At 41.5% G+C, this 20210-nt stretch overlaps 1 protein-coding gene across 6 annotated transcripts in view; it reads right to left on the bottom strand.

The window, feature by feature from the left end:
- Positions 1-2753: 2753 nt before the first annotated feature.
- Positions 2754-20210, bottom strand: part of ADAMTS18 (ADAM metallopeptidase with thrombospondin type 1 motif 18) — a 78668-nt gene continuing 61211 nt past the window's right edge. For 5 of the 6 annotated variants that reach the window (XM_085589457.1, XM_077786294.2, XM_085589460.1 and 2 more), the window contains 7 exons: positions 18707-18848; positions 17410-17536; positions 12690-12894; positions 10071-10262; positions 9510-9722; positions 8369-8516; positions 2754-4799 (listed from right to left, as the gene is read on the bottom strand). In XM_085589457.1, coding sequence (XP_085445583.1) covers positions 4684-4799; positions 8369-8516; positions 9510-9722; positions 10071-10262; positions 12690-12894; positions 17410-17536; positions 18707-18848 — 1143 coding nt within the window. In that variant the 3' untranslated portion in view covers positions 2754-4683. The remainder of the gene's footprint in view (positions 4800-8368; positions 8517-9509; positions 9723-10070; positions 10263-12689; positions 12895-17409; positions 17537-18706; positions 18849-20210) is intronic. The other variant, XM_085589462.1, reaches the window with a different exon arrangement.

Here is a 20210-nt window from a genome sequence, read left to right as displayed (position 1 = left end):
GAAAAGTATTGCCCCTGGATTCCCACCTTCCCATGTAAATGAAGATTTGCCCATCATGTGTCGCATCCTCCCCAGTTTATGCTCATCACTGGTTGTACCATTCTTTAGTTCTAGCAAGTTCTACGTTCTCTGTTTCCCCATTAGTTCTCTCGAGTTAACCACTCCTTCCCCTTGCTCCCATTGGTCCAGTTTATGCCACTCCATCCCTGCTCCCCCCTTACACCCCCTTCCCACTGGGCTGTTTGTACCCCAGCCACCCCTTCCTTTCCCAGTTATACACTCCAGCCCCTCCTTCCCCAGTCACTCCTGCAGCTCCCCCTGCGTGCAGGTGCTCCCTGCTCCCGCTCCCGTCTCCTTGTCTTTGTTCTTCAATAAACCCACGGGGATTGCAGAGGCTCAAGAGTCCTCCTGTCTTTTGGGGAGACTTTATTAACCTGTCCAGGCACCTGTGGTCTAACCAGCAGCAGGCTGCCCTGCAGGACAAGGCTCAGGTCACTCGCAAAGGGGTATTAAAGATCTGTCATTATTTGCAGTAGGCACACAGCCGTGTTGAGGCTGACATGTATAGCTTGATTTAATGCTTACAAAGTAAGCCTGGAAATTAGAATTTAGCTGAAGGCTCCTGCCTCCATTGGCAGAATCCAGAAATTATAAAACAGGTTCTGTTCATGACTGAATAATGCTTTTGTCTCTAGCTCAGCCTAGGTGTCAGATGGTTTCTCCCCTTCCTTTAGCCCTGCCTGGTGTGTGCTGGCTGCTGGAAGGCCAGAGTGTGTTTCTGATTCCCTGTGCTCCAGGCAGGGGCTGTGGCTTGCCCATGGCACTGTGAGGCAGCTGCTGTCAATAACCATTGCAGGGCTGGTTAAGCTCGGTCCAACTGCTCCTCTGCCATGGACTGTCCTCGTGGGAAGGGGAAGGACTCCAGAGTGTGATCTACACCAAAGGACACATTCCAGCCCAGCTTGGACCTGGATTTGTCCTGAAGAGCAGGGGATGAAGAATACCCACAGTGGTGGTGCCCAGTGAGCAGGAAGCAGGCAGGGAGGTCACCTTGATTTCGCTGATGTTCATACAGTAGTGCCTGGGGAGGAATTTGAAGTATGTCCTGAAAGCTGCATCTCCCTATTTCAGGACTTTTTTGACTTTTTTTTACTGCATTGCCAGATCCTCACTTCTCAGTCCCCAGTAACTGCCAGGTAAGTGATCCACGTGGATTTCCCTCCTCCTAGGACAGTCCCATCTTGGTTAGGACTCAGCACTGAACATGCCTCATTTTTAATTTCAAAGCAGCATCAGGATAAAGTTCCTCAGTATTGTTCCTTCAGATTTCACCTGCACAGAGCTGCCTTGGAGATGTCCTGCACTGTCCACACAGACAGTGAGCCACCAGCAGCACTTTTCCTCCTAATAACCATGAGGTCCCTAATAATGTGATTTTTTCCTTAGTTTTTGGTGGAACACTCAGGACTCTGAGCCTCTCCTGACCTGTGCACACAGCCCTGAACACTGGCTTCTCAGTGACTCTGTAAGGCTGCACTTCAATTACAACAGAAATAATAATGTTAATTTATTTTCTTGATGCTTTTGAATAGGATTTGCTGAAAAATAAAGGAAATATGGGACATGGATCGTGTTACCATAAAACCACATGCAGTGAAACATTCATCTGTCTCCAGCATTTCATGTCTTCTGGGCATCTGAGAGAGTTGAGTTTGATTTACACAATCAACCTATTCATTAAATATCTGTTTGAGTTTTGGGCAGATGCATCCTTTACCTGAGTGATGAAATCTGACCACAGGAAATTGAGCTATTCCTTTGAGAAAAGACCCCATTCTGCTTTATAAAGTGAGCCTTGCAGCTACACTCTTCCAGAAAACTGCCAAGCTTTGTGTACCAAATACCGTTGTAAGGGCTCAGCAATAAAACAGTTGTGGACTTGGGGGGGATCCAAGTGCACAATAGCACATCTTTATGCAATATTTCCTCTTTCAACATCTCCCTCCAACACTGTAATTCACTGACAACCATCAGTTCATTTGAGTTCCAAAATTCTAGCCCCAAACACTAAGCAGTTAATAGTCTGAATTCCCATGTGGGCATATTAATTATTTAAATCACTAGTCCAAATCCCATTCCAAAGAGCTCTTGCTGGGAGTCCTTCAGGAGCATACTGATCTGTTATTGCTTACTGGATTGTACTGTGTGTCAGAGGCATCTCAGTATTTCTATCAACAGCCCTCTGGATATCTGGCTCTTGTGAGAACACTGAGTGATTGAATGAAGGGAAAAGCACCAGTATATCTTGGAGAATATATCTGAAACGATCAGTGAAATGATACCCTCCCTCCTAGGGATTGCCTTGGAAAGTTCTTGGCCAGTTTTAGAAAAATCAAGTATCCTCAGGCAGATGGGAGAGGCTCTTAAACCTATTGCTGTGTTGAGTGAAGCCCCTTATCTTGAATACCACCTTGCAGATAAAGCCTGGGCAGAATCCTCCTGGTTCTGGGATACATCAGTTCCCACTGTCTTTTCTGAGAGGAGTGACAGCTCAGGTTTGTCTTGCACATGTATTGTTGTGTATTTTAGTTCTTGTGTTGTCATGCAAATTAAACCATGGATTTCTGCTCAGTTTTGCCTTTTTGGGCTCATTTTCCCAATTACACAGCAGCAGAAAAACAGGATAACCTTCTCCTTGTGGGACAACCAACAAAGATTCAAGGGAATGCACACAGCACTTATAACACTTGATATTTACTTATAACCTCCATATTTTATTCATGAATTTTACAATTCCAAATATAATGAAACAGTTAGAGTGTTTTATTACAAAGCTTATAAAATAATTAAATATTACACTTATAGTTTTTGCTTTTTTACACCATAATTCATACTTTGTGACACTACCATTTTCTTTCCTCAGTTCTCACTTAAGGAAGTGAGCAAAGAAATATAAAGGAAAAGCTATGCATTAATAAATTAATTATTTTACATCAAATAATAAAAAGGACAATTATAAAAACAAAACAAAAACAACCTTGTAGTTTTCCTAGGAAAAAGATTATAATTACACAATGTCCAATATCAAGACAGAGCAGTGTAGGTTGAGATATGTTTCCAATCATTTCCTAAAGCAACATAGAATGCATGTTTTTAATTTAAATTGTTTCAGAAGGAACTGCTAATTTTAAGTGACCACTGTCTGGCATTAGTGCTGAGCTGGCTAATCCTACACCGAAACTATACTTTAAAAAAACACTCAAACTGAACTACATTCATCAAACAAAGTTGTGGGATTGGGTGGAATTAGATAAATATGTCCCTCATAGGCACTCCCCAGAAAATTACAGTAGGACACAGCTCTGTCTCGGAATGGGTTTGGCAAATAGGTTGGGGTTTTTTCGATGCAGAAACCTTCTGAATGGCACCATTTGATACATGGTGCCTTCAAACATCTCGATACTGAACAGCCACAAATATTAGCGTTTTTACAATTCTTTTGTTTGCTGGTAGATTCTGAACTAAATACAAGTATTAGGAGGGTGTATAAAAATAGAATTGACTTTTATTTGGTAAGAGTGAATAATCAACTTATCTTTTTATGGTTTGTTTTTGTTTTGTGTGTGTAACATGTGAATAAATAACTGTTTAGAGAAGTTCAGCATGAATTGCTGGACTGTAATATTCTTATTTCCTTTGGGTAATGGATGAACCAAAATTTGCAGAGAGATCTGAGATTAGAAGGAAGACTGAAGATTCTTCAGTATCTTAGCATTCAAACAATTAGCTTCTGAAACAAAACTACTTAAAAATATCAAGTTTAAATTTTAAAATTACATATCTAATGAGCTTAGAAAGTTGAAAATATAACCATTGAGCTCAATCAATCTGAGTTCCTTGAGTTAGTTGAAATATGAAATTCTATTTTACTTGTTACAGAGCAATATTAAAGTCCAAATATTCTAATGCTGCATATTTCTAGGAATACATTTCAAGTTACTAGTTAACCACCTCTGAGTTTCTACACAAAGCAGAAAATGAATTCTTCAAAAATTATAAAAACATTAGAATGATGCACAACTTGCTTTTCCAGCAGCAAGTCTGGTAGAGAAGCACCATAATATCTTTGTAGTGCACTATTTACTTCTGGTGGCCACACGTGTGACACTGCCTTCTCCAGCCCTCAGCCATGGATGTCCCTCTGGGGTAGCAAACAGCTTCCTCACCCTGGGACAACAGTCACAAAAAATAGGAAAGGACACGTTCTGATGGTGTGATCTGTCCTGCTGCCACGCTGCTTCCTCCTCCAGCTGCCAAGCTCTCCTGCTTTGCATTCTGGTCAATCAGCCAGAAAAGGCTCCCTTGCCTTATTTTCTTCCTTGTAACATGTGACAGTGCAAAATGACACTTTTAAAGAAAGAACTTCCCCTCGAGTCTCAGTGTTCAAGTGATCCATAGTACCCTGTGCTTTAGTGAGGTCAGCAAATTAAGAAAAAATAAGAAAGAAACATTCCTTTTTCAACATATATCCAACAATTACTGTACCTCAGACATTCCCTTAGAAAAAATGTCTCTTCCATCAGTGGTTTATGTGGCACCATGTCTTGCCTCAAAGCAGACACAATTCCAACATAAATTGAAGGAGAGACTCCTGTCACTGAAGGGTTCAGATGAACGCTGCTATCAGTTCTTCTTTGTACATGATTTACAACATTGCTTGCCATAAAATTTGTGGTTACAGACACCGTGCTGGGGCACCAGATGACACCAAGTGAAGAAATCCACACAAGAAGGATCATCTGAAGGAGAGAAACCCAAGAAATATGGTAAGACTGTGTTTTAGCAAGTCTGCAAGTCGGGCAATAGTCCCACACCCTTGTATGCCTTTGGTAATATTAAAAACACAGTGGGTGACTCAATTCAAAGGAGAGGAAACATGAATGAGCTTTCATCTCAAAAATACTAGTTTCTTGCTTTATTTTAAGAGCCATCAAATTTTTGCCAAGAGATTTGTTAACTTGATTGAGATAGAATTAATATTATGGAGGGGGGCAAAAGCTGAAGGAATTAAAAAATTTGGAGCACACTTTGTAGCTCAGGAAGACAGGAGGAAGTTCCACATTAGAGGATAAAAAAACCCATCTGTCTTTACATCTCTGATTATAAATGTTGTTCCAAAGCCGGGTACTCATAGAAATGAGCCTGCTCCATATTTGATACCAGTTGCTGGCTGCCATCACCATCATCACGTGGAGTTCAGCTGCACACAGACCTCACAGAACTCGGAATGCCTGGGCCCTGCACAAAGGGCTCTCCTCTGTTCTTGCATTCCAGCACTTTCTGGAGACACTTCTTTATCTTCCTTTTCCTCTGCAGGGAACCTCAGAAATCTCTTTTTGCAGACACTTTAGTTAGGTGTCATGAATCAGGCTTTTAGGACCTTGACTATGCCATGTTGGCAAAATCTTAATTAACTGTAATGGGAGAAGAGACTTGCTAACCATGGTTAATTCTCAAAAGCCCAGCTTTTAATTACAAATACAGTCAAATTATATTTTTCAATTAAAATCCTGTTACTCTTCAATTTATGTACAGATGTCATTTATACACACAGCTCCATTGCTTTAAAAACACCTTGTAGCTGCTCCTCTCTCCAGTTTTGCAGTGGATGCTTTATGTTTCTTTAAAAGAGGAGAGTGATGATTCATATGGGTGATTTATAAACAAATTCACCATGTCTGAAAGAGCAGTAAGACTCAATGGGGTTTAGCAAAATTTATAGTTGATGTGAAATCTCCTGTGAGCATGGGTAAAGATTTTGTTCAGCTCTCAGAACTACTGTTTACATGGTCAATAAAAGGAATTTACAAGGTGACTGAACAAAAATCTAGCCACCACTGTCTGCATTCTCAGATCAGTTACTGAGTCACAGCAGATAAATGCTCCCTCACAGAGCACAGACAACTTCTGCATGTTCCATTGGCCAGGAAGCATATCCATCTCTCTATAGCAACTTCTTTGGTTCAATCACCACTGCTCTTTTTTTATTCCCTTTTATATGATGGCAAAGGTGATTTTTTATGCCTTTATCACCCTCAAATTTATTTGAGTGAAAAAGAAAATAATTTTAATAATTATTATTATTTTAAAATGCCATTTTTCCTCTGGTTTTAAAAACATGAGTTTGTCTTCAAATTCTAATGGCAGGGAAAGAAAATACTATTCTTGAACAGGAACTGGGGAGCTCAGGGCTGAAGTGCAGCCTTTCCACTCCACTGCACTGCCTTTCTGTTCTGCATGGAGTGTCAGGAGGGATCCAGTTTGCAGTTCAGCACCAGACTTCCCATTCCTTCACCTGCTGCCACCAGGCAGAATTTGGGAGGGCCCACAGCAGACGAGAGATGAAAAGCACACACCACACCAAGGAAGGAAACCTGTTCTGATGAAGACAGAAAAGAGCTCTCCTGCCATGTAAGGGTGAATTAAAAAAAAAGTTAGAAATTACTGTTTAAAAAAAAAAAAGTATAAGCACTAATGAAGCCACGTTAATAAATCTTATGTCCCCTTTGAAGATCAGAGGGCAATGCTAACATTGCAGAGGTAAGGCTGAAATTGGGACCTAATCCAAGGACTATTGGAAGGAACACAGAGTCCCACAAAATTCAGTGGATGGTGATCAGGCAGTCAGGTCCTTATTTCTATTTACCCAAGTATTTATAAGTTGTTTAGATTTTCATTCATTTGAAGCAGCTGGATTTACTACGAGTTATGGTGACCGTAACTGCATCTAGAGAGGGATGGAAATGACCCAGTTTGTCTAGGAAAGTGTGCAAACTCTCCCTGAAACATTAATTTCTTGCCTGTGATCACTGAGCTGGAGTTGCATGGCTGATAATAGAGACTGATTTGCTTCAAAGTGATTCCAGCCCAGCTGGTTTCCTCTCTTTTTGCTGCTTTAGACAGAAAGTTAGAGAGCAGCAAGGAGATAATTGATCTCTAGAGTATGATGACCCAGGTATAATAAAGGGGAAAGGGCTCCTGCAGATGTGAGGAGAGAGAGAAACAAGCCAAATCCAAAATTAATAACAGACAGTACTTCAGACATGAAATATAGCAGTGGAAAACAGGGTGAAAGAAAAGTCCTTGCTATACCCTAACAGAAAAGGAAGTTATACAGAAACGCCAAAGTACAGCAAAAGCCTTAAGGAATGTTAATTTGAAGCGTTAGGAACATTTACTGATAAAAACAGCAGAACTATTTACTTATCCCTTTTAGGACCATTTCATCTCCATATCCTTGTTTGGATTCAGGTCCCCTGATAGATGAGGCTGATAGCCTGCATGTCTGGGGCTGATGCAGCAGAATGGTCTGTTAGGATCTCACTGGCTTTCACAGGGGTTTTGTGCACAGGGAATGCCAGGAATTGGGCAGATGTGGGGGTGGTTGGCTAATGTCAGTTTACAAGATGCAGGGCCAGAGCTTGACCTCTGCTCCCAGCTCCATTACCACCTTCCTCACACAGTCCAGCCTAGGTTTTATAGAGGTTGCTTTCAGCCCCCAGTTTTAAAAAGGTAACAAGTCAATTTATGTGCAGTATTTTGAAATTTGTAGTTTAAAGTGCTTAAGCATACCTAGATAACCAGATTATTGGGACAAACATGGACTTCCATGAGCATTTTTCATGCAGTTAGGAAAGAGTCACGAACAGTAACCATCCTGTAAGCAAATCTCTGGAACAGGGTAATGCACCACTCTTTGTCTGTGGTGGTGCTGAGAGAATTCCCCTTCCCTCATTCCGTGTGGCACAAAACCTCTTGTTTCCCCCTCCCTTCACATACTGAAGAGGTGGAAAGATAGAGTAGACATGAAAGTGGAGAGAGACCCTAATTTAATGTTCCCTGACTGCATGTCATGCACTGGTCAGAAGCAGTAAGAAGGACATTCTAGGTAAAGCAATTTTGGAATCCCAGGAGCTGGGTGGAATCTAGAAGACTAAAAATATATGGCAAATTCATAAGAATTGTTGAGTTCCAAAGTTGCTATTATTCATCAAAAGCACTACCAGGATAAAATGCTTGTGTTTTTCAACAAGAGAGTAATAAAGGTGCAGTCCAGAACCAAATAGCATGACTTTTTCACATACTTCTTTCAACATACGCCCGTTTTTAAAATCTCCAGTGCTAGTTGTACTCCCAAGTCTACTTTAAGAGAAGAGATGCTGTTAATATCAGAGAGTTACTGTAAATCTGGAAGTCTGGGGAAAAAACATCTATGAAGGAACAGGCCAGTGGTTAGGCAAAGGTGATGTTTGCTTAGTATAGAACATTAAGAAACAAGCCTGCTGCAGCATCTTGGGCAGAGTTTTACCTCTTTTCACGGGGACTGGACAGAAGCTGGTGTTGCAGGCTCTCAGGACAGCTGGTTTCTGCTGGGGCAGGCAGCCAGCAGCTGGCCGGCCCTGGCGCAGGCACTGCACGCTCCGGGTCTGCACTCCCCCGCCGCAGGTCACCGTGCACTGAGCAGAGGGAAAACAAAACCTTGGCTTTCATGGCAGAGACTCTCAGAGCCCCTGAAAACCAAAGGGGGAGCTTTCAAGGGCACTGGATGAGACTTTCACAGCAAGAGAGGTCAGGATCAGGTGTGCTGCTGTCCACCAAGCCCCATCAGGGCCAACTTTTCAAAGACGTGTGTGTCTTGTGGTTATTTAAGGACTCAGCTGAAAATCTGGTTCCTCTACTTAGGCATCGAGACAGAAACTGAACATTTTAGAAACCTATTCCTGGTTGTCTGCATGGATTTCTTTTGATCTCTATGCCTCTGGGCCCAACCCTGCTGCCTGAACACAGATAAAACTCCCATCAGCACCCTAATTATAGCAGTATCTGGGGAAAACCACTATGGGTTTGCAGGAAGACCTGTGAAGTATTTTAAAACTAATAAGCCTTTTACTTGTATGTGCTTCATGAAAAGTTGTCTTTAGTATAAATGTGGCTGTTTTAATCTGATTGCAATTGTCAGGCATACATTGTTTCATGTAAATATCATTAAATGGGTGCGTGTCTCATTGATATATGACTCCTAAAGTAGGTAAGTTCCAGAAATACAGAAGCTTGCTTGCAAGAATGTAGAAACAAATACAGACTGATCCCACAATTAATCATAGTATTTAGGGAATTCCAGGCAATCTGTGCAGATGCTCAGATACACTGTGCATGGAGATATGCAGTAGTTCAACCAGAATGCACTTTGAAGAAGACTGAGAAGAAAGTGTTGGAAAATGGGTGTGGAATGTAGCGCCTCTCAAGCATGAATAACATTTTTAAGTGACATTCTTCAGTTTCAGGACAAAGCTCTGAGCTGCACCAAAATACATGATGGATGTGGACCAGCTGCATCCCATCTCAGTGGCTGTGGTGTGGTCCTCCTTAGGGAATGGCTCCGTGCAGGGGCCTGTTAGCACTGGAGGCAGCTCCTCTGTGCCATGCCACCTCTGACTTCCCATTCCTACCTGCTGCCAGGGCGAGGAATACCAGCCAGACACCATGTTATACAAGGTCTGTGATGGACAGGCACCCTTGTTACAAGCTTCCTCCAGGTTGGTGTTTGGTTTCTTGATGTTCCTGCATCTCCTCTGAGGGAAGGTGACCAGTTTCCCGTGGATGCTCTTCTCGCCGCATTTGAGCTCTCGCTGCCGCAGGCCGGGCCCGCAGGAGGCTGAGCACTGCAGAGGCAAAGCACAGCTTCTGCAGCCTCCCCAGCACATGCAGGAAAAGGGGAAGGTGTGATGTGTCAGACACCCCAAACTGCATTATAAAAGCATCGCAGAACTAATCCCACAAAGCCCATGCTCTGTAAAGTGTAAACTGAAATATGAACTCCAGTCAGTGATTAACAAGGGCATTGGGGTACATCCATCCACATCTGGGGTTTACAGCTCCTCGCCTAGAATACCTGATTTTCAAACCACAGCTCAGCTGTCTTTCCTCCCCGTGGTCTCTGTGTGTCCCTGAGCCAGCATTGCCAAGAGCAGCCCAGGCAGGCAGTGAGCCATGAAACCAAACCAGTTTACCTCACTCCAGGAAGAAATCACCCACTGGAGCCGGTCGTTTCTGGGACAGCGCCCGAGCACACAGGTCTGCTGGGACTCAGGCTTAGGCTCTGTGCTGCACATGCTTTCAGGCAAGAATTTCACCTTGGGAGAACCAGGACTCTTGCAGTAGACATCTCGTTTCTTAATACCTCTCCCACAAGTCTTGGAGCACTGTGATGGAAAGAAACACTTCTTTGAACTGGAGGAAATAAAAATTGGCATAATTTGCATTTTCCAGCAGAGCACAGAAAGTATGGCTAATGTGCTGTACAGCTGCCATTGTGATAGAAGTAAACTTGAAATTCTACTGGTAAATAAGTAACAGTAACATCTGTGTGTCATTTCTAAGACATTGTCCTAAGTATTTTCTTAAATGTAAGCTGTGAACTCTCTCAGCCCCCATGTAGAACAGACAAGTAATATCTCTTTTCTGTAGATGAGGTAAGTTGGACTTGTGAGCAAAATGCTTTTTCCCTGCTCAGCATAGTTGAAAGCTGGTCCTAAGCTCCCACCACAGAATCTTCCATGGCAAGATGCTCTCAGCTATTTCTCATTTTGTCCTCACCTTGGCCTAGAGGGATGAGATCGAGGCAGAGGAAACAGCCCAGGGAATTGATACATAACTCCTCCACCAAAAGAGACAGAATCTGATACAATGGTTAAGGAGATATTTTAGTTGCCAGCTGCAGCTTAGGACCAGTCACCAGAATAAATAACCATTGCTGAGCCATGGTTCAGTGGAACAGGCATGCTGTAGTTTGCACCACCTTACATACAACAAAATGCCCGAATGAGCCATTTGTGAGGAAATGAAGCAAAGCCCTGAAATAATGCTGCCAGCTTCCTACCTTCTTGCATCCTCTTCTAACTGTTCTTTCTACTAATAATTATGGGCATGTTCCAAGGCAGAATCACTCTGTATATCAAATTACAAATGTCTTTAAAAGATTTCATGAAAGCACCATTGTGCTGAGGATGTAACAGAAATATCTGCCTGCTGAAAATCTGTGGGTTTAATCCTTCCCCAAACAAAATGATCTTTTCATTTAAAACAACACTGATTTGTGCAGCGAGGCTGGGTTTAGATTAGATGTTAGGAAGGAATTGTTCCCTGGCAGGGTGGGCAGCCCTGGCCCAGGTGCCCAGAGCAGCTGTGGCTGCCCCTGGATCCCTGGCAGTGCCCAAGGCCAGGTTGGACACTGGGGCTGGAGCAGCCTGGGACAGGGGAAGGGGTCCCTGCCATGGCAGGGGTGGCACTGGATGAGCTTTAAGGTCCCTTCCAACCTAAACCATTCTGTGATTCTATGATGTTATGTTTTTTTTTCCTCTTAACACCTTTATGTCTGCAATAAAGCAGTTTTCAGCTGAATCTTAAAACCTTTACTAACTTGTACAATAGGCCTGTTCCCTATATTTCAGCAAGATGGGTGAACTTAATTTTTATGGCCTTATTTAAAAATTGCAACTTGAATTTTACACCTCTTAAAGAGGAGGAAAACAGATTTTTTTTTTTTGTAATTGTCTTATTTATTTATTTATTTGCCTTAGAAGCAAGGAAGTTTGTAAGTGGGAATGCATTTGAAAACCTGGTTTATATAATTTGCCACACTCAGGTTTTCTTCAGACACACTGGACAAAAAAGTTATTTTTGAGAGTTGTGCTGGACTACTGAATAGTTACTCATCTGTTATGGTACATTACAGGGCACTCCCTGTAGAGGCAGTTCCTGCTCAGCTGGGGATGCTGAGGTCAAGATGTTCTTGAACACCTAAAGAGTAACAGCACCAAGAATAGAACACGTAAGTAATAAATTTTCAGCTAATTGAAATCCATCTTCAATTTCACTAAATGAAGATGTAAAAATAAAATTAATGTAGATCCTTTTCTAGGGGTTCTGTCAGCTCTCTCTTAAAACCCAGATGAGTGATTTATTTGAAGGATACTTCATTTATCCTTACATGAACAGCATCAATAGCAGTGAAACATGGAGCAGAGGTGAGTTTTGTGTGTTTTTAGCTCAGGTGTTTCAGTGTCAGGTGTGTAAAGCAGTGTGTTCACAAAGGAATTTGCCCTTATGGCAATACCTGCAGCAGCACTGCTGCAGGGGAGTTACTCTAACAAAGGCAAAAGCACAGAAGTGAGTAGTGAATGTGTAAATCACAAGTTTATCAATCCATAGTCCATATACACATGTGCATTAATATCAACTCTAACTCCCAATATTTCTTCATCCCTTGACTGCCTGCCATCTCTAAGAGAAGTCAATACTCCTTGGGAAGTAATCTCATAGGGGGTTGCTGGTCACAGAGCTTTAAATTCTGAATCCAGAAAGAATTATCCATCTGTTTGTATGTACCTAAAAGAACACCATGTGCCCACGTCTGGCAAGCCCTCGTGTGCCAGCTCTTCTGAAGGCTGGTTACAATGCACATTTTGTTTACATGTTTATACAAACATGGTTTGCAAATTGTCTTCAAGAAAAAAGCCACTTGCAAAGCACTGATCTCCACAAAGTTTGCTCTGTTCTTTTCAGGGAGATTTTTTTTCAATATTTTCATTATGCCAGCAGAAAAAAATAAAAGTTTTTCTCCAAATTACCTGAGACCACGGGCCAGGGCTCCATTCGGGTGGGCAGTCCTGACTACTGCACACTTGCACCTGTGCTGGGGTGGTGACAGGACACAGGGAATGGGCCACCACCTCCTCTCTTTGGAAAGCCCTTTTCTGGACACACTGAATGAGACGATTTTGCTGTCCCCCTCCACAAGACTTGCTGCATGTGCTCCATTCACCTGCTGACCAGCTTAAAGGAGGAAATGTGTGTTACAAACAGGAGTGCAATTACCTGTAGAAAATCAACAAAAACAGCCACCTATCAAATGTGAATTATCCAGAGATCCTGCTCAGCCTGTCTCCTGGTGTACTGGTCTGTTCAAGCAATCAAAAAGCTGCAGTTAATGATCTATTGTCAAAGCATGGAACTTTCTGCTAGGGATGAAATATAAGTCTCTCAACTAGAAAAACAAGTATTGTTTATTTATAGCTTTTATCCACTAGAACCAGCTTGCCTATGACTCTCACATGGAATCTGGAATTCCACAGGGACTGAAAGAGATGCTGCCATTGAGGCAGGTGGAGTATTCAGAAGATAGAATTAGATCAGGTAGAATTTAGCTGAGTACGTACTGACCGTGTTTGTGCTGAGATACACTCCACTCACACAGGGTGACAAATGTTGGCATTTCTGTCAAACCCTACTGGCCCTACTGGTATTCATAAAAAAATGAACTTGATTTCTAAAAGAGTCCTGCCACTTATGTCCTGAGGAAATGAAAAGGCTCTGAAAGGCTGAGAGAGCTGGGGCTGTTCAGCCTGGAAAAACAAAGGCTCCAGGGTGATCTAAGTGCATCCCTCTGGTACCTGAGGGAAGCCTGGAGAAGAGCTGGAGGGGCACTTTTCACAAGGGAATGCACAAGGAAAAGGAGGAATGGCTTTAAGCTGAAGGAGGGCAGGTTTAGATTAGATATAAGGGAAGAAATTGTTCCCTGTGAGGGTGGGGGATGCACAGGGTGCTCAGAGCAGCTGTGGCTGCCCCTGGATCCCTGGCAGTGCCCAAGGCCAGGTTGGACACTGGGGCTGGAGCAGCCTGGGGCAGGGGAAGGGGTCCCTGCCATGGCAGGGGTGGCACTGGATGAGCTTTAAGGTCCCTTCTGACCCAAAGCACACTGTGACTTTATGATTCTTTAACTCAATGATTTACATATCCTCAGATGAATAAATCTGGCAGACAGTGGATGCAGAAAAATAAAACAGAGGCAATTTAACCAGCACAAGCTGTTGGGCAATGTGTGCTCAGGCACGGGGACGCTGCAGTTTACACATCATGGCTCTCAAGTGACACAAAGTCTGAGGGGTTATTGCCAATTGCCTGGGCTAAGTTCAGTTTTGAAATGCCAGGAGCTGCTCACTATTTTCTATTCTTGAAGCTCTGAGTGGGTCCCCAGGCATTGTGGGACACTTTGCAAACATGCAACAGAGTGTTTTTGTGTTGAAGACTTCCAATATAAGATCATAATCACAGCCAGATAGGAAAACAGAAGTGAAAAAGCAGAAGAAATTATGAATTACTAAATGATTACTCACTGAGAACTCTTATTCAAAGACCCTGCACTGAAATTGAAGATTTTTAAACAATTCGACAAATTTTCAGTAATTTATGTCATAGAAAAGGTTTTTGTCTCACATCTGACCACTTGGCCAATCCTGCTTCCACAGTTTCTCACAGCATCAATCCCGTGACCACTGGAATAGCTGCTTACATAAAATTTTAGTGACAAGAAAGCTTTCTTCGTCATGTGTGAATGATGCACAGTGTCCCATTTGCCTGTCTATTCACAGCTGCCTGAAAACAAAGCTAATTTTAATTGTAAAAAATTCATTAAAAGCCTATTTTAGAAAAATGTCTTTGGGAATAGAACAAGTCCCAGCTCTCAGTATCTAGCAACTTCAGGAACTGCCAAAAATAGTGAGAAATGGAAAAGGCACTAATTTAAGGACAAAGAAATATTAATGTGAAAAGTTAGTAATGTTGTAATTCCAGAAAACATCAGAAGTTTCATTTTTGTCTGATTTATAAATATTTGTTTGAACTACAAACTTCTGAGAAAAGAGTTTTAATCCATTTTACAACTTCTAATTAGTTTGCCTTGATGTTTCTGGCCATTGGTGGAGTGACCGAAAGTGCTCATTTTAAGAGTTTATTCACCATAACTGCCTGGAAAGCTCTCCTCTTCACAGAGGAGAGGGCAGTAAACCTACTTTAATGTCCTCTAGTAAACTTCCATTTTCCAAGATTATCTGGGCTGTGATCCAAGAGTATCTTTCATTAGTTCAAATAACTAAATAATTATGACCAGATTTGGCAGCTCTGAAATCCAACAACAGCAGCGTGCAGTGCTGGTGCCTTTCTGTGTGGGACAGTATTTTGGTCCCACTCAGACTAATCAGCCTTTGTTTTTATGCAGAAATTATTCTTCACTGACTTCTACAAGTCTGGAGCCTCTTTTATGTCCCCAAACTGACACACTTGTATCTCATCTGTCACCTCCATCCCCTGCCTGCTCTGCCTGGTGTATTTGGGTTTTGTTTTCTTTGCTGGCTATTAAATGTTCTTTTGTTTCCTCCATGGTATTTATTAATCCTACTTTTTTTTTTTTTTTTTTTTTTTTTTTTTTTTTTTTTTTTCTCCTGTTGGCAGTCTTGTTGGGTTTATGGGAAATATTCCATGCTGTGAGTTTCTGGGCAGATTCCTCAGCAGAGATATCCTGGCACAGTTTCACTCAGCTGAATGGCAACCTGTTAATTTAAGGCATGGTCCTACATGTAGACCCTCCATGCATTAATATATCCTAAGGATTTTAAGAATAATTAATTAGTGAGTTGAACAATTTTTCCCTAGAGGTGCTTGGGGCTTTTACATGTTTTCTTTTTGTACTAGTTTTATGGTTCAACTCATTAATTTTGTTTTAAAGTAGTAAATCATAGAATAACTGTGATTTCAGTACAAAAAACATTGCACTGTGTGTCAAAATGAATATTCAGCATTTTCATGGTAAATATATATCAGCAGATGTTCTGAATACATCAGGATCTCAGGTTATCAGAAATTAAAATTTTGTGTGTGGCCAATATAAGTGAATCTGATTTGGGTGGAGCTTTGTAGCATAATGATGCCACATCAAAACAAAGGTAAGCAGAAAAAGCTTAGACAGACTGCTGCAGACATCACAGACAATACATTTCTGTGTTCATTGGATAAAAATAGTCCTGGCAGAAGATAAGTTGCACATGAAAACATTGTGTTTGGCTACAAAGATTACTTAAAATTGGTATTGAGAAAATCATGTGGCTAAACGCAATGTAAAGAAACTGCTGAAGCAGTAACATGGGGCTCTCGTCACAAGGTATCATTATTTAAACCTTATCTTTATTGTTTTGTGGTCATAGTGTGTAATTTGGTATTTGGGTTTGGTGTACTCTTCTGTACTCTTTAAATCTGCAGGAAATTCCAAACTATTACTGGACTATTTTTCAGTATGTTCAACATATTGCAAAGTATGTATTTTTAAGTAAAACCAAACTCACTACAGAACATATGCATCTTTTGCTTTGCCCCACCATCCTCTCCTAGACTGGGGGGGATGAGGAATGCTTCCTATTAAACATCATTAAATGGGATATTTTATGAACTATGGGAGCAGGCTTAGCCAACTGCTTTTACTGTTGATTTTATCATCCCAGAACAAAACCAGCACATGATGCCAGGTCTGGACCCTTCCTCTATTTCTTCTGCTTCAATGCACCTTCAAGTGTATTTCCTTCCCAGTGACTAAAAGACTCTTAATTTTTTCAACATATTCCTTTAGAAAATCTCCTGCTCTGGAGGCTGAAATGTGTAGTCCAACATAATACAGCTCTTCTGATCTTTAATATAAAATTAAAATAATGCTGAGGTTGCAAAGTCAGGAATCCAAAAGTGAAATAACCAGTGGAAGAAAGATGGCCACTGTGTCCTTTAATCTATCCATTTTTATCCTAAGACACATAATACTGTGTTTAATTATATAAGCACAGAACTTTTTTTTTTTCCAAAGGACCCCTACTTCAGCTACTATAAATCAGTGTTAACTCCCTTGGTTTTTAAATTGATTTAGACCAGCTGGGTTCTAAGTGCTTATCTATATGTCAATGTCTTCCTTTGCATCTCACCTTTCTTACATCTTTTAGAAAATAAGATTGTTCACAAAGGCAGTGTCTTCATATATAGTTTTGTGGGCACCAGAAGCTTTGCTGACAGCTCATTTGGTTCAGATAGTCCTCTTTGTGGCATCACAATACTCTGTGGGGCATTTTGTCCAAAAATCACTAATTACACTTGACAAGACTCTTTTAACCTAATCTAATATGTGGAATGTGAGTCATGGGGCCAAGCTTCCACATAGGGAGTAGCACTTTACTCAGGAAATAGGCTTAGTGATTCAAGATGAGGAAAGGTGGCAGAAGGAGCCCCTGGGAAACCTGGATTTGTTCTGAGTCACCCCAGCAGAGGGACAGAGCCCTCGGCAGCCCTTGCTTTAGGCACCAGACCCAAAACCCCACTGGGAGGCTTGGGCAGAGCATCTTAAACAATTCCTGCTTTCCCTTCACAGAGCACCAGGGGTTCATCCAGCAGGAAAACAATTCACCCCAAGAATATTCCCCCTGTAGCACAGCCAGGCACAGGGCACAGCCAGCAGGCACAAAACCCCAAAGGACTTACTAGGCTGGGCAGGGATTTGTGTTGCACAGTTTTGTTTCAGTCAAAGGCTTTGTCCTTGGTCCACAAAAGGAGGTGTTGACTCGTGCACGATGATCTTCCAAACAAATTGCTTTTGCTGTAATGTGTCCTGTGGAAGTATAAGAAAAGAATACACTATTATAAACCTGTATTTGACATATAAGAGAAAAAAAGTAGAGAACAATTTAACTAAACAAGTCTAAACTCATCCTTGCTACATCCTTGACTTGGAATAAATAAAATATGCAGTAACCTGTTTTTAACATTGATTTTGTTCTCTGTAGCACAGATACTACTGAAGTCAGATAAAACATTCTAGCTATAAACAACAGATTTGAAGACTGTTCCCCCAGCAAAAATTAGTAATTATTCAAATCCTAATTCCCTGCAGACACCAGCAGTGCTTGCTTAGAGCCCTCCTCACCCACTTGAAAACTACAAATAAACATTCTGTAAACTTTTTACAGTGAATCTCTACAGACTCCAGAGTTCTGCAGGTACTGGTACATTAGACTTAATCAAGTGTCAGCAGCAGAATTACAGAAATGCCTTAAGTGGTTTTATAGATTTATCTTTTAACTGAGATATATCATTCACTTCACACATGGTTCATTGGTCACAGTGAATCAAATTTGGAAACAAGGCTGTTTTCATAGTTTTTATATTCATGTTGCAGCCTTTTAAGGGGAAGGAAGAAAATACAGCTGTAATATTTTATGGCTACAGTGCTCCTGGTGGATCTTTCTTCCATAAACCATTTACTGAGATGTTGTGAAGTTCTGACACTGCACCAGCAAGGTATTCCTGAATTTCACCTGAACATTTTGCCAATACAGGAGCATTTCCTTCACTGCCCATTCATATCCTTTGGTATTACAGGCTTCCCACATGGCAGCTTTTTGCTTTCATAACATCCCAGTTTTACTTTAATTGACAAAACATGCAGACTTTATAAAAACAAATAGGTGCCTGTACAAGAGAGGAAATCAAAGTTCATAATTAATTTCCACATTACTTCAACAGGAAGATATGATATGCATACAGGTTGACCTAAACAAAAAAGACTTACTCACTGGCATGAATATTTTTACTCTAAAGGCCATACAAAGTTATTTCCTCTGTGTTCTAAGTTATCAGATAAAAAAATAAGGACCAGGTGTTTGGTGTAAACCCCTGTACGCATCAGTATATATTTGCAAAATTAAAGGCAGCTGAAAAGCTTTGAGATGCTGTAAAAAAAAAGAAAAAGGAGAGGCTTGGCAATGGGAAAGTCACCTACCACCACCACAGGTCGCTGAGCACTCAGACTGCACCGTCACCCAGGAGTAGCTGTGTTTTCTGACAGATGTCTTGTTTTCAAGGCTGGTTTTGCCAAATGTATATTCCCAAGAAATCCCAGGGTTTTTGCCTTGTAACAGGATCTGTAGAGGGATATTTGGGTTTTTTTTTTTTTGTTGTTTTTTTTTTAAAGGTGGGGAGGAGGTAAAAAAATAAAAGGATTCTGTCAGTCTGAAGGAAGATGAATTAAACACGATACACACAAAATTTACAGACACACAGCATGCTTGTGAGAGGATTTTCAGGAGACCCAAAGGAAAGACCATCAGAACAATTCCTAAACAGCAAAGCATTGTCTGGAAAAGCACCTGCAGGTATGTAAGAGAAGGTGCAGAAAGAGAATCAGGGGCACCTGACTGGGTCAGAGCAGCAGCCCTGCCTTCAGCAGAGGTGGGACATCACCCCCAGAACATCACCTCTGACCCTGCACTCACTGCAGGGGCTGGACCTGCCTGGGGCACTGCAGGACACAGAGTTGGCATCTGGGGATGGGAGACATCACCTCTCTTTAGTAAGCAAAGCCCTGGCTGATCCTTCTAGCTGTGGGTGAGGGTCTGTAGTGACACAGAGTCCCCAGGCAGTGCAAAGAAGAGCTGTTTTATTGCAAAATCCAGGCCTTTCTCAGTTACACAGCTTTAAACCATATCAAACATAATTCAACCTACCACCATACACCATGATGTGAACACATAATGGTTATATAACTTGTTTTTCTATCTCTAATTCAGCTGAGTCACCTTCCCACAGCCCTTTTCTACCTAGCAGGTCTGGGCCATGGTTTGCAAGGCCTTCCCTTGGTAAGGTTTTACCTACATACAACATCTAGCAAGGAGGAAGCCTTTGCCCACCAAGCAGGACTCAGATGCTTTCCTGGCAGAAGCTTGGGCAAAGCAGCAGCACAGCTGTGGGGCTGGAGGTGGCTTCCTCAGTTCTTGGGGCTAAGGGTATAAAACACAAGTCTCCTTCTTGTAAAAAACTCTTTTCTATGTGGACTGGTGATAAATTTTGTTTGTAAGACCCTCAGCTGGAATTTTTCTCATGGTGATTGAAGCTGATAAAGCTTCAGTGCAGGAGAGAACCTGTCCTTGGGTGTCTACAGAGCAAAAAAAAATTAGAAAAATCTTTTATTCACTATTTCAGCATAATGTTTTGGAAAAGTTATAGAAAGTGTGAGTACTGACTATAATAACAATCTCTGTCATTTAACTCAGGGAGCCCAGCTCTCAAGGGTGTATGATTTTAGTGGTGAATTATATTGCAGTTTTCATTCACCGTATTCATTTCAAGGCTGAATTATAATCACTGCAAGATGCATGAACATCTGACACATACCTAAATTTGGGGAGAAATTTCTACTTAACAACATTTATTTTAGAAACTTTTGGCAGCAAAGTTCATTTATATCCACACTTAGTAGAAGCAGTGTGGGAGTTTACAGTTACAGA

This window comes from Lonchura striata, chromosome 11 (assembly GCF_050655825.1).
Source record: "Lonchura striata isolate lonStrDom1 chromosome 11, ASM5065582v1, whole genome shotgun sequence".
NCBI lineage: Eukaryota > Metazoa > Chordata > Aves > Passeriformes > Estrildidae > Lonchura > Lonchura striata.
Note: the sequence above shows the minus strand (reverse complement) of the source record. Positions and strands in the feature narration are given on the sequence as shown.